The 13,198-nt window shown below is 40.9% G+C and overlaps 2 protein-coding genes across 2 annotated transcripts; one reads left to right on the top strand and one right to left on the bottom strand.

Moving 5' to 3' along the window:
• The first annotated feature begins 130 nt into the window (after positions 1-130).
• ints9 (integrator complex subunit 9) lies at positions 131-8,648 on the top strand. The gene is made up of 17 exons (XM_044376272.1): positions 131-388; positions 690-817; positions 1,141-1,201; positions 1,761-1,823; positions 1,987-2,126; positions 2,299-2,385; positions 2,506-2,626; positions 2,887-3,021; positions 4,273-4,384; positions 4,494-4,674; positions 4,997-5,057; positions 5,353-5,524; positions 5,624-5,748; positions 5,884-6,051; positions 6,371-6,469; positions 6,596-6,733; positions 6,863-8,648. Exons 1-17 carry the CDS (start codon positions 380-382, stop codon positions 7,037-7,039), a joined length of 1,977 nt encoding a protein of 658 aa, XP_044232207.1. The 5' UTR covers positions 131-379; the 3' UTR covers positions 7,040-8,648.
• On the bottom strand, positions 8,326-13,012 carry glrx5 (glutaredoxin 5 homolog (S. cerevisiae)). The gene is made up of 2 exons (XM_044376288.1): positions 12,568-13,012; positions 8,326-9,884 (listed from the first exon to the last, which is right to left on the bottom strand). Exons 1-2 carry the CDS (start codon positions 12,965-12,967, stop codon positions 9,712-9,714), a joined length of 573 nt encoding a protein of 190 aa, XP_044232223.1. The 5' UTR covers positions 12,968-13,012; the 3' UTR covers positions 8,326-9,711.
• Between the last annotated feature and the right edge of the window lie 186 nt (positions 13,013-13,198).

Below are 13,198 nucleotides of genomic sequence, written 5' to 3'. Positions count from 1 at the left end.
CCTGGTAAAAACAAATTGGGTAAACTGTAATTTACACACGGCTCTGGTTAGAGCCAATGAAACTGAGTGACAGCCCTGCGGTCAAGTGGGCACGTGCGTTTGTTGACATCAATAATCGACACTTTAATTGATATTTTGATTGCTATTTCGCAAGGGGACGGTGCTGTTATATATTTGGTTAATATATTTGGATATTTGGTTTATTCGTTATTTAGCCCGTCTGTGTGTTTGATGTGAGTGAGGGTGACCTCCGCCCCTGTAGGGGGCAGCAAACAGTTAACACCAGAGAAACGAAGCTAGCAGAGACCTGACAAACAGAGCTAGCAAAGCTAACTAGCCTAGCTAAACCTTAATTCATCAGTTGTCGCTCCTGTTCAATATGAAATTGGTGAGTAAAAACAAGTTATTAGCACAATTAATGTTCAAGTAGCCACGTCAACCCCTGCCGACTATAATAGCATGTAAGCAAATCGTTCGGGTTATTATAATGAGACTACAGTTGTGTGTGTGCCCGCTTCTGGACAGCTCTAAATTACAGTCTATGCTATAGACAAATAACATGAGTTCCTTTATTCTACTTCTGCAGTATCAGTTCTGTATTGTGTCGTTGGCACAGTCAAATGTTTTTTTGTTTGTTTTGTTTTGTTTTTCTCCACATATGTGTTTCTAATGATTGTCTTTTCTTTCAGTACTGTCTGTCTGGTCATCCCACCTTGCCTTGCAATGTCCTCAAATTTAAATCCACCACTATCATGCTGGACTGTGGACTGGACACCACCTCTGTCCTCAACTTCTTGCCCCTTCCTCTCGTGCACAGGTGAGTGGCTGGCATCAGTGGTAGCTAGTGCATTCTTTCCTTCCTACCTACCCACCTATTTAACTAACTAACTACCTAGCTTCCTTCCTACTTACCTAACTAACTTCCTACCTACCTACTTATCTTCCTCTCTCCCTCCCTAACTAACTTCCTAATTAACTAACTTCCTTCCCTCTGTCCTTCCTACCTACCGACCTACTTAACTAACTAACTAACTAACTAACTAACTAACTAACTAACTAACTCCCTACCTACCTCACTGCCTTCCTTCCTTTCTTGGTTACAGACTTGTTGGTGTAAAATTTGTGTTTGTCCCTTTTCAGTCCAAGACTCTCAAAGCTACCTGGTTGGGTCTCGAAGGATGGAACAATTAACTTGGAAAAGGTGTGAGAAGCTGATTTTGTTTTTGTTTTTGTTGTATTTGATTCATTGAGCACTCACTGTCTCTGGACTTCAACCCGTGTGTTTGTTGAAGTCCAGTTTTAAGTCTTTCTTAAAACAACAGTCAGGTACCTATTTGAACATTGAGAATATGTTTTTCTTGCCATAATCATTCCTCCTGTTCATACTGACCATTAGAATATCCCTTCATAATAGACTTACAGTGTAAGTGATGGGGGACAAAATCCACAAAAATGTATTTAAAAGTTTATCTGAAGCTAATATGAAGCTTCAGCGTCCACTTATATTGAAAACACAATAGAAGGGGATCTTTTAATAGCTGGTATGAAGAGGAGGAATGATTACAGCGCGGAAAACCTCTTTCATTGTTCATTTGGGCACCTGACTGTTGTTTTAAGACAGACTTTAAAAACTGTGAACCTATCCTTTTAAAGTCATTGTTTTTTTTCCTGTGAAGTACACATAGAATACTTCTGATGATGAAACACAATTAAACTATAGACTTCAGTCGAAAGTTAAGATTTTCTTCCCATCTTTCCAGGAGCTGAAGGAGTGTGCAGGAAGAGTGTTTGTGGACTCACAGCCAGAGTTCTGTCTCCCTGAGGTAATAAACCCAGCCATCACACATATAAGCTATTTTTACAGTTATTTTAAATACTTTGACAATCACTTATTCAAAATGTATATAATAGTAAATGCTCTGCCTGAAATAATAATACATATTTGCTCTAAATAAACTAAATCTTTTCCATTTATGTCGACTGCAGAGAGAACTGCTGGATCTGTCTACCATCGATGTCATCCTGATCTCTAACTACCACTGTATGATGGCTCTGCCCTACATCACCGAACACACCGGCTTCACTGGCACGGTGTACGCCACAGAGCCCACCCTGCAGATTGGCAGGTAAGGAATGAAAACTCATTCATTTAAAGGGAAACGTACATGTCACACCGTTTATCTTATTTTTTATCACGGTTGAGTAAACAGTGCCAGAGGTTTAAATTACTGCTTTGAATTTAATTGTGTGTTTGAGATAATTAAGAAAACGCTGCTCTGTGCCGTTCTCTCTCCTCAGACTGCTGATGGAAGAGCTGGTGAACTTCATGGAGAGAGTTCCCAAAGCGCAGTCTGCCACCTGCTGGAAGAACAAGGAAACGCAGAGGTCAGTAAACTTGTCAGAAAGAACATATGACTTATGAAGAGAAGAGTCAAGGAATGAATAACCTGTCAGTACAAGTGCATGTGACATGATCTGAATAAATAAATCATTGTTTTATATAAGGATGCTCCCTGCGCCACTGAAGGATGCAGTGGATGTGTGGACGTGGAAGCGATGCTACAGTATGCAGGAGGTCAACTCTGCCCTCAGCAAAGTGCAGCTTGTGGGTTATTCACAGAAAGTGGTAAGAACTTCTTTTGTTAGAGTCAGTTCAGAGGCTCACATTGATGCTGATGGAAGGCTTCAGTGATACAGCCAATTATCATCAGACAGTATCTCCTGTGTGCTTGCATAGAAAATGTACGTCAAAAAAGTTAAAAGGGACAAAAACATAGCATATTTCCCTCAGGCTGTTATTAATTATGTTGTTTGTATAAAATAGCTTTTTTCTCATGAATATTAACGTGTCCTCATAGTGACTTTTTTTTTTTTTTTCCCCTGCAGGAGTTGTTTGGAGCGGTACAGGTCTCCCCATTAAGCTCTGGTTACTCATTGGGTAGCTCCAACTGGATCATCCAGTCTCACCATGAGAAAGTTTCCTATGTGTCGGGGTCATCCCTCCTCACCACACATCCACAGGTAAGTCAAGAGGTCTAACGCGGATGACGCTGTATCGCAGAATGTCCACACAGGATCCGGCTGTGTCGCCTTCTGGTTGCACTATGGCTCCGTTGGAAACGTTGAAAAGCAGAGCATCTGTTCTTCAGCAGACACATTGCTAATGAACTTTAGAGATAACAGATGCTTTGTGGCTGCATTTTACTCTGTTTAATTACTGTACTACCACATGCTGCCTTATATCTGAATGACCTGAATAGTGTGTATAACGTAGCCTAAGTCTACATAAGCCTTTCAAATTCATAAATGCATTTTTTTTTCTCCATTTTGCCCTCTGTCATCAGTTGGTTGGTGTTTTTCTCATCCCAAAACAGAACTTTTGCAAAATGATGATAGACTTACTGAGACAGACCGGGTGAGGTTTGGGGGTTTTGTGGCATTACAACCTTTCATCACCTCCTCACCGCAGAGCAGCAGCTCGAGAATGACTGCTGGTTTACATGTAATATTCATGATCTGCGTCTAAATCACTAATTCTGTTGTCTGACAACAGAAAGAGAAATATATATAAATGAGAACAAATAAATTGTGAATTTGGTTGTATATAGGTGATGGCAGAGGGCAGGAGGGGACTGAACGGAGGTTTACAGAGCGCTGTCTGTCCCGATCCTCACCAGATGTTGGCTGCGATGTACAGTTTTATTGTTTACAACCTGAAAGGAGGAGAAAGAGAAAGACGTAGTAGCTTTTACAGTACATCTCCTCCCCTCGCTACAAGAAAAACTAGTTTAGTTGTTTAGGCCTACGTGTTATCAGTATCATTAAATACTGATTCAGTGGCCAATAATAACATTATCATTGTTACAAACCCCTTCTGTACTCATGCTCACTATTTTGAGCAAATTCCTGAGAAAAAAAAAAGGAAATACGCTATTCTATTTATTTCAAGATACAAGGCAAATTGCACAGTGGATAGAAAGTTATTATGTTTACCGGACAGTTATTTCAGTAATTCAGAAAGTCTTCTGTGGCAAAGTCGTGTCTGATTCTCCTGTTCAATAGAAGGTGAAGAATACAATCGGCCCTGAAAAAGAGGCTTTGGTCCAGTCAGTTTGTGATCTTTGGGAGTTTTTTTTTGTCAGAAAAAGCTGGAAGGGGCTGATATGAGATGTGTCTTGGACTCCGATAATCTCTCTGGACAGTTTAGCTCACAAAGCTACCTCTCACACACATGTCTGGTGATAATTTAAAGTGTGTGCTCTCTTCTCCCAGCCGATGGACCAAAGCTCCCTGAAGAACAGTGACATCCTGATTCTGACAGGCCTCACCCAGATGCCCACCGCCAACCCAGATGGTATGCTGGGGGAATTCTGCAGCAACCTGGGTAGGTTGAACTGTACTTGGCAGTTCATTAAGAGGATGCCTTTCATAATATTATCAATGTCTGTTGGAATAAAACTTTTTAATGTTTGTAAATGTATCTGTTTCTGTAGCCATGACGATCCGTGCGGGAGGCAACGTGCTAGTGCCATGTTACTCCTCAGGGGTGATATACGATCTGCTGGAGTGTCTGTACCAGTTCATCGAGAGCGCCAACCTGGGAACCACGCCCTTCTACTTCATCTCGCCTGTTGCCAACAGCTCCCTGGAGTTCTCTCAGATCTTTGCTGAGTGGTGAGGAGCTGTCGATCAGAGTTTAACATTTAATCCTTTCACATTACTTTACATCACATTACTATTGTTGACTGCAGGAGCACTGTGTGGTGTGTGTGATTCTGATAAAGTCTGCATTTTCTGCCAATATGGTGCATTGCAGCAAACAAAAATATTGTCATTTCTATGAAACAGCAACATTTTCACATGGTGCTGGTTTATAGCCATGCTAATTTTCTAACACATTACGTCTTCTGTCATCTTATATGTGATCCCAGCCACTTGTTGATTGGTTCTACAAGATTATTCTGGGATATTCTGATTAGTTGTGATTTGTTTTCAGGCTTTGTCACAACAAGCAATCAAAGGTGTATCTTCCAGAACCTCCGTTTCCCCACGCAGAGGTAAGTCCTGCTGCTGCTGTCTCCTGCCAGTGATGATGGAAAGTTGAAAACTTTGTACTAGCAAATTAGAGCCTAAGAATAATCTCTGAAAAAAGGACCAGTTATCTGACATCGTGTCAGCACTGCAGTTCATTGACATGAGTTTCTTTGCCTAAATATATTCAGGTTTATCTCAGTACACATGGTCACATTGACACTCAACTCTAGACGAGCCTCATGTGTTTTTAATGTTATTTTGAGCTGTTGTATGAATGCAGAGGAAACAACGATCCCTGTGTTGTCGTCGTCGTTTCAGTTGATCCAAACCAACAAGCTCAAGCACTACCCCAGCATTCACGGAGACTTCAGCAGCGAGTTCCGTCAGCCGTGCGTGGTGTTCACCGGCCACCCTTCTCTGCGCTTCGGGGACGTGGTTCACTTCATGGAGCTGTGGGGCAAATCCAGCCTCAACACCATCATCTTTACTGGTGAGGAGAGGAGCACGAACTGAAACAATGTCATCCTGTAATTCTAAAGTAGACATTACAGCATCTGAAGGCCTCTTTGTCTCTCCTTTACCCCACCAGAACCAGACTTCTCCTACCTGGATGCTTTGGCTCCCTACCAGCCGCTGGCCATGAAGTGTGTTTACTGTCCCATTGACACGCGGCTCAACTTCCACCAAGTGTCAAAGCTGCTCAAAGAAGTTCAGGTAACATTACATTTGATCATAGAGAAAGAAAATATAAAGAACTGCTACAACAAAAGTAGTAAAAGCTATTTTAGTCAGTCAACCTTAAAGGCCTCTGTAGTCCACATCACTGTCCCCTGACTTGCCGTCTCGCAGCCCCTCCATGTGGTGTGTCCAGAGCAGTACACTCAGCCTCCACTGACCCAGTCGCACCGCTCTGACCTGATGCTGGAGCTGCAGCCCCCTCCCATGCCCTACAGACGCTGCTCTGTACTCAACCTGCCCTTCAGACGCCGTTACGAACGTGTCTACATACTGCCAGAGGTGAGGCACATCAGAGCAGTGACTAGTACAGCTTGAGTTCCTGTGGGGATGAATATATTCTCCTCCAACTTTCTGGTTAAAAGGGGCTTAATAGAGTCATCTGACAATGTTGAATAAAAGATAAAATCAGCCCTTTAGGAAACAGATGGCAAGTGCATATTTCAAATTCTCTAATGTGTTGGCATAAGACAATGACATATGGTGCTTAAAAAGCAGAATAAAAGATTGAAATGTTTTATGGAAATATTCAAACTCCTGTCAGAAAACAGGTGGCCAATTTTCATGTCTTAAAGACACCGTCTGATTCCTCTATTCCTAGCTGGCCAACTCCCTGGTGCCGTCTGAGATCAAACCCGGCATCTCTGTGGCAACTGTGTCTGCCGTGCTGCACTCCAAGGACAACAAGCATACGCTACAGGTGTGTGTGTCTGTGTGTGGATGTGTGAATATGTATAGTGTCTGTGAACCAAACACATGAGAAGTCAGGAGGACAACAAAAGAATAATTTAAGTTTTAAAATCTGTCTCTCCTCTCATGTTGTCAGTCGGTGCCTAAACCTCCTCCAGCGCCCCCCAGCAAGAAGAGGAAGCGGGTAATGGAGGAGCCCCCAGTGGTGATGTCCCCAAAACCCCTGCTGAGTGGAGCTGTGCCCCTGGAAATGTTTCTGGCCACATTGCAAAAGGTCTGAAAATCTGCAGATACACTTTTTTATTTATATTTGCCATCGATGCAGGTTCAAACTGCAGCATCAATTTTACAACATGACAGTCAGAAAGAACATGCAGAAAAACATATTTCTGTTCCCCCACAGCACGGCATCACAGAGGTGAAAGTGGAGGAGACGACGGACGGACACATTCTGCACCTGCAGGCGGAGGACACGCTGATTCAGCTGGAGGAGGACGGGACACACATCGTCTGTGACAACAACGAGCCGCTGCGTACTACGCTGCGAGACCTGGTGCTCCGCTTCCTGCAGAAACTCTGAAGTGAATCCTCTTCACACCTGCGTGTTGTTAGATGTTTAACAGCGTTTCTGCTGTATTGGACTGACGATGGCAACAGAGAGGATGGGAAGGACTGGAATGTCCCCACCTTAGTTGCATATTTAACACTGTAACATTTACAGTAGTTTTACTGTAAAGTCCAGTTATATTTTGTAAAATAGTATTTTGTATTAAAGATGAAAAAATGTTTTTTTTTTTTAAGATCAGCTCATTGAGTCTTTCAATTATGAAAAAATCTTGCAAATGAAAATGTAGAAATCAGCAATCATGAGTTTGTATTTCCAGAGGAAGTGAGAAAAGAAGGGATCCGTTAATTCGTTAGAGGAAAAACTAGAGAACTAAGTTCCTCTTTCTTTAGAAATAAGTGTAAAAATAGAATTTGAAATCCTCACCTTTTAAGTTTCATCCAGATGTCATTATATCAGTTTGTGATCAAACGATCAGCTCAAGACGTTGCATGTTTGATTGATATGATTAGATTATTTGCCCTTTAAAAAGACTTAAGATGCTTCAAAAATGTGTAAAAAAAAAATGCTCCCAGCTGTATCTGAATGAGGTTTTTCCTTATAAAGGGGTAGTGACTCTAACCTACGCACCTCTTCTGAAACAGCCATTATACTTGTGTGTTATGGTTTCTAGGTTACTGATAGTTTGATAAACAAAGAGCAGCAGCAGTTTGGAAAGTTAAAACTTGAATTCTAAATCATCATCGTATCCAAAAACAGTCATTTAAAGTACATCATTCAGGAATAACTTTTTTTTTTCATAAACACTCCCTTCTTTTTTAATTTTTTTATATTCTGGGGCATTTTATGCCTTTATTAGGTAGTGACAGTAGAGACTTTCACTTTCTGATTGAGACACCATGATGATCTGCTATATTAGTCTGTTGTTCAAATTGAGAATTACAGGACATCTTCCACAGTGCCAACATAGCCTTTAAAAACCCAATGACACATTTACTCACTCTAAGCTGATAATCACATTACATTGATGGGGAAAAAATAAATACTTTTGTTTGCCTAAGGTGCTTGGCCACTATTCAGTGAGAGCACATAGAGATTTAATGTCCAACAGCTGAAGGTGCAGACCAACGTTGATGTGCCAACAGATTTCTTTCTAAAAGAAGCACAGCACTGTGCCTTCTGCTTCTTATAAGGACTTTATGCTGCTTTGACCTGAATCCCAGTTTGTGTGGATTTTGTCCGGGTGCCACATGTCACACATGCAGTTGATCCAAAGTACTGAAAAAAGTCCAGAGTGCTGGTTATTTTGTGTCACAAAAATATTTAATTGGTGTAGGGTTTACATGCAGCTAAAATACATTTAATATTATGCTTTCAATGTACAATATCTTACAGTGTACTACATGACCATTGCTTTGATAATACAGCTGTGTGCAGCAGAAGATAAAACATCTGTGATCGATAAATGTCAGGGATTCTTGGGCTCAGTGAGAAAACAAACAACAACAACAACAACAAAAAGAAGCACTTCCATTCGTTTCCCCTCGGTGACAAAACTGACAAATACCACAGACTTGGACAGACACATTAAACTTTAAATATACCTGCTCCTGTTTGTCCAAATGTCCTGTAAAAATCAGTCGTCTTCAGCGAAAACAGAAATAAAAAGGTAAAAAGTATCAGGGTACGTTTGTTGCGTTTCAGCGGGTGTAGACATTAAAACAAGAGGGTGCACATTTTGTAATGCGGTTCCTGGCGGGAAGAACAAATAGTGGGACAATGCTACTCGTTCCTTCAAAGCCATGTTGACAGTGCATGTGTGTAACGAGGTCAGCGAGGTGTGGTCCAAGTCTGTTTTTTTTTTTTTTAACCTATCAACACTACAATCGTATGGACAGAAATTAAATAACACATCTTTATATTAACATCAACCCATATCTGCTTTATTCAACACTCATGAGCATGTTTTTAATAAGAGAACTGTCCCCTTTTTGTTCTTCCTTTCAGTACAGGCAGTGCAATTAAGAAGGTTTCTGATGTGATGACAAGCTTGTGTTGGTGCGACCCAAGCAGTGATATAAAGGTCTTTACAAAAGTCTCGGTGCACCCTGAGGAGTCATTTGGTCTTGAACTGACTGTGGCCAGTAAAAAAAAAATGGTGGACAGTAGGTGACAAACGTGACAGCCGCCCTCAGGCAGTAGCACTTCAATCACACAGTGAAATGATTCTCGGTAACGGTGGGTTAGTTCATTGCTTTATTTATCCCCCCAGAAGCCTGTGATTTAATATTTAACTTACTGTTTGATTCTTTATGTAGAATTTGGTCAATTGAGGTTGTGTTTGTCTCTTCTTATGTGCGGTTTCATACTTTTCTCTAATGGCTGATAGCTATCAAACTCTTGTTATGCATCAAATCTGTGCAGAATTTAAGGGACTGAATTGAGTATAAGCAGTGCAGCAGGAGCTATGCATAACAGCCTAAATTAGGTGTGGAACTTGGTAAAAGCGTAAACGTCCCTGACTCAAGATACAGTGCTGCTACTAAAACTGCTTATACTCATCACTTTTACTCGTATCTGCACTCTGTATGGCTGCCTAGAGAGTTGTGAGTTGTGGGGTGGAGGGGGGTTCAACCGGTTAAATGTGTCCTCTGTTTCGTCAGCTGTTCGAAGTCCGTCGTCTCCCTCTACTTGGATTCTTTCTCTGCGTCCAGCAGCGCAGAGTGAATGCCCAGCTTCTTCAACTCATCCACCAGATCTCCGTTCTGGTGCATCTGCAGCAGGATGTCACAACCTCCGACAAACTCGCCGTTGAAGTACACCTGAGGGATCGTGGGCCAGTTGGAGAAGTCCTTGACTCCTGTAGAGGGGAGACAGTATTTGTGTCAAGAGTGACAAATACCTTGAAACCAATTTAATATCAGATGTCTGACTAAGAGAATCATGACATGATTTTCACATTTGTTATTTTTTTAATCTTCCAAGAAAAGGTCATTTGGCAAACAAGAAGTGATGAGTTTTGGTTATACTTTCAGCAGCATGTTTGTGTTTTATTGACAGAAGTACTGTGCAGTAGTGATGGTCAGTGGTCTTAACCGAGCTCACAGCAGCACCTCGATCACCTAGTGATCTCAGGGAAGTGTTGCTCAGAAACACCACAGCAAAAACCACTTGACAAAAATGTCACCAAACGAATAAAGTTGGATGAATACTGACTGAGTTTGTTGCCTTTAAGATAACAGAATTACAAATTAAGAGGTGTGCAGAGAGGGTTGAAAACCATAAACTAATATATGATAAATATGTAATAATGCTAATTATAAACAGCTGAAATGCTTCAGAACATTTTATACTGCTGTATCGACAGCAATGAACACTTTTTTTTGCATTCACTGGAATGAAAACCCTTTTGACAACCTGTCTGTCTGTCTGACATCCCAAACCTTCTGGATCTCTCTGGTGGGTGTCCTATTAAAAAAAAGTAGAGCTGCAATGACTAGCTGATTAATCGATTCATTGCCAATTTGCTATTTTGATAATCAATTAATCATTCTTTAAGAAAAAAAGTCCAAATTCTCTGATTCCAGCTTCTCAAATGTGAATATTTTCTGGTTTCTATGACACAACTTAAAGTATCTTTAAGTTTTGGGCTGTTTGTCAGGACAAAATAAGACATTTTCTGAACCAAACAACTAATTGATCAATCAAGAAAGTAATCAATAGTTTAATCGATAGTGAAAATAATTTTGAGTTGCAGCCTTAAATAAAAAGGGACACAATGACACTCAAATTATTCTGGTTCTGTGTCACTTGGGAATACCAAAACATGTTTTTCAGTCTAACAATAAGCAGCACTTTCAGTAGGATACAATAGTGAATTGTTTGACACCACTCAGGCTTTGGGGAAGTAATCTAACAGACTCATCTCAGTGTCCGTGTTTACTGCCACTATGCCTCTAATTAAATATCAAAATACATGTCTTGAGGCCTTAAAGTTCTGTCTTTTTTTATAAGAAAACTGACCGCTATGTCCTGCCCTGATTAAAATCCCAAACCAGCTAGTGTCTGGGTTAGAGATGTGCCTTATCGTATTGTTTATGATAATATCAGTATAATTTTTGATATGATACAAAATCATTATATCGTGATAATGGCAATATTCAGACTCGTTGACACAATGACATCAGACCACTTACTCATCATACTCGACGGTAGAGGAGTTAGTCTCAAAAGTAGTTTGGAGTGGTTTGGTTACAAAAGATCAGATGTGCAACAAACCACAGTAATATGTAAGAAGTGCAAGAAGACTGTAACAATCAAAGGGGGCAATACAACAAACATACAGACGGGGAACAAATTAAAGGGAAAAAATGAATAAAAGAGTGGAGAAACATATCAAATGCAGATGCTTCTGTGGTGTACAAGGGCTCACTCAATGTTTGGTGAGTATGACAATGATGTGAATAAAATTTAAGGGCCTTTACAGTCACCAGATCTCAAATTTTGGACCAACGATGAATAAATGATATAAACTTTCATCTTCAAATCTATTTAGTGATGTCTATTATTGTCTCTGATGCAGTATGTCCTTTTATTATGTCTGGCTATTTGTTTTTCTTTCCATCTGCTGTACTCAGGTCTCTCTTGCAAAAGAGATTTATATCTAAATATGATTAAATAAAGGGGAATTAAATAAATGAGGGAATATCTTATGGAGAAATGGTGCTCATCCCTCCAAGAGAGCTCCACAGACTTAGCAAAGAGCACTGAAGCTGTTCTGGAGGCTCATGGTGGCCTGATTCCCTACTAAGATACTTCATGTTGGTTTCTCCTTTCATTTGTCACCCATCTGTATTTCACTACCTCAAGCGGAAGCACCTGGTTGAGTAAAAAGAGAGCCAAAAATCCTGTGAGGAGTATTTTGTCATATCTTCAAAAAATATCATATTGTGATATTATTTTAGGGCCATATCATCCTAGTCTGAGTGTTTTGATCTCTCTCAGCTTGCTACTGTGTGTCACATGACATTGCACTCTTGTTGCAACATTACCCCTCAATTGACAAAACCCCATTAAAGGCCAGTGCTGATGTAACTACCTGAAACAACTTCCTTGTTCCTTCACATCTTTGATGTCATTACAAACAGGGAAGGTTTCATTGTCAGTGGCAAACCAGTTTGGCTGTAAAAGCTGAAAAAGACAGTCATGTCCACAATGATGGTTTAACTGGAAGCACCACGCCCTTTGGTCCTGCTGCAGAGCTCTGATAAAAAAAAAAACTACACCTTTCAGAGCTATCTAGACAAAAATAGGGGCCAACAGTTGATAGCTGAAGGAAGTTTATGGTGTACTGAATATAGTTTAAACAATAAATACTAGTTAAGAAGGCCAACTGAGACACAAACACTGATTAAATCAATTTGCAGGTTATTTATCCCATATGTTTTATGCTTGACAGTCATAAAGATCTTAAACTAAAAGCCGAAAGTGTAACTGAGCGGTGACAACTTGTTGCTGCCATGACTCTAATCAGTTTTTCTGACCTTGTCTGAGGTCCTGGTCTTCCAACACGTTGTACGCAGCATAGTTGTCCACTCCATGCATGCGGAGGATCTGCACCACGGCGTTACTGAAGCCACACATGGGCTGTGCCGGCGTCCCCTTCATGAACACCACCACCTTGTCCTTCTTCACCATCGCGCCAAGGTCTTTCTGCAGGTCCGCCGTCGCGCACAGGAACCGGGCCGAGGCCGACGACACGCGTCCGTCGACTGGTCTGGGCAGATAGTGCGCCGCCACCCCGGACCGCAGACACCGCGCAGTGGATCTAATTAAACTGTTCATGGTCTTTGGTGGGTTATATATTGCCTGTGAGGAGAAGAGATACCGCAGAAACGGACGTAAACTCACTTCAACACAAGCCGGAGTGTAACCCCCTAACATGCACTGACACCAACCAGCAGGGGCGGGACCTGAGCGCTCATTGGACAGCTGCTCCCAAACAAACTCTAATCTGATTTACTATTGGTGAAGCCGCATGTCAATCACACCAGTTACACAAGGATGAGTATGAAAAAATGAAGGTTTAATAAAAAAAAATAAAAAATCACACTCGTTGTCACAAATTCTTGTATTTTGTTTTAAAATACCAAATATAAAAAATAATAAATAATT

Source organism: Thunnus albacares, chromosome 16 (assembly GCF_914725855.1).
Source record: "Thunnus albacares chromosome 16, fThuAlb1.1, whole genome shotgun sequence".
Taxonomy (NCBI): Eukaryota; Metazoa; Chordata; class Actinopteri; order Scombriformes; family Scombridae; genus Thunnus; species Thunnus albacares.
The sequence above is the reverse complement of the archived record's forward strand: the minus strand, read 5'-3'. Positions and strand labels throughout refer to the sequence as shown.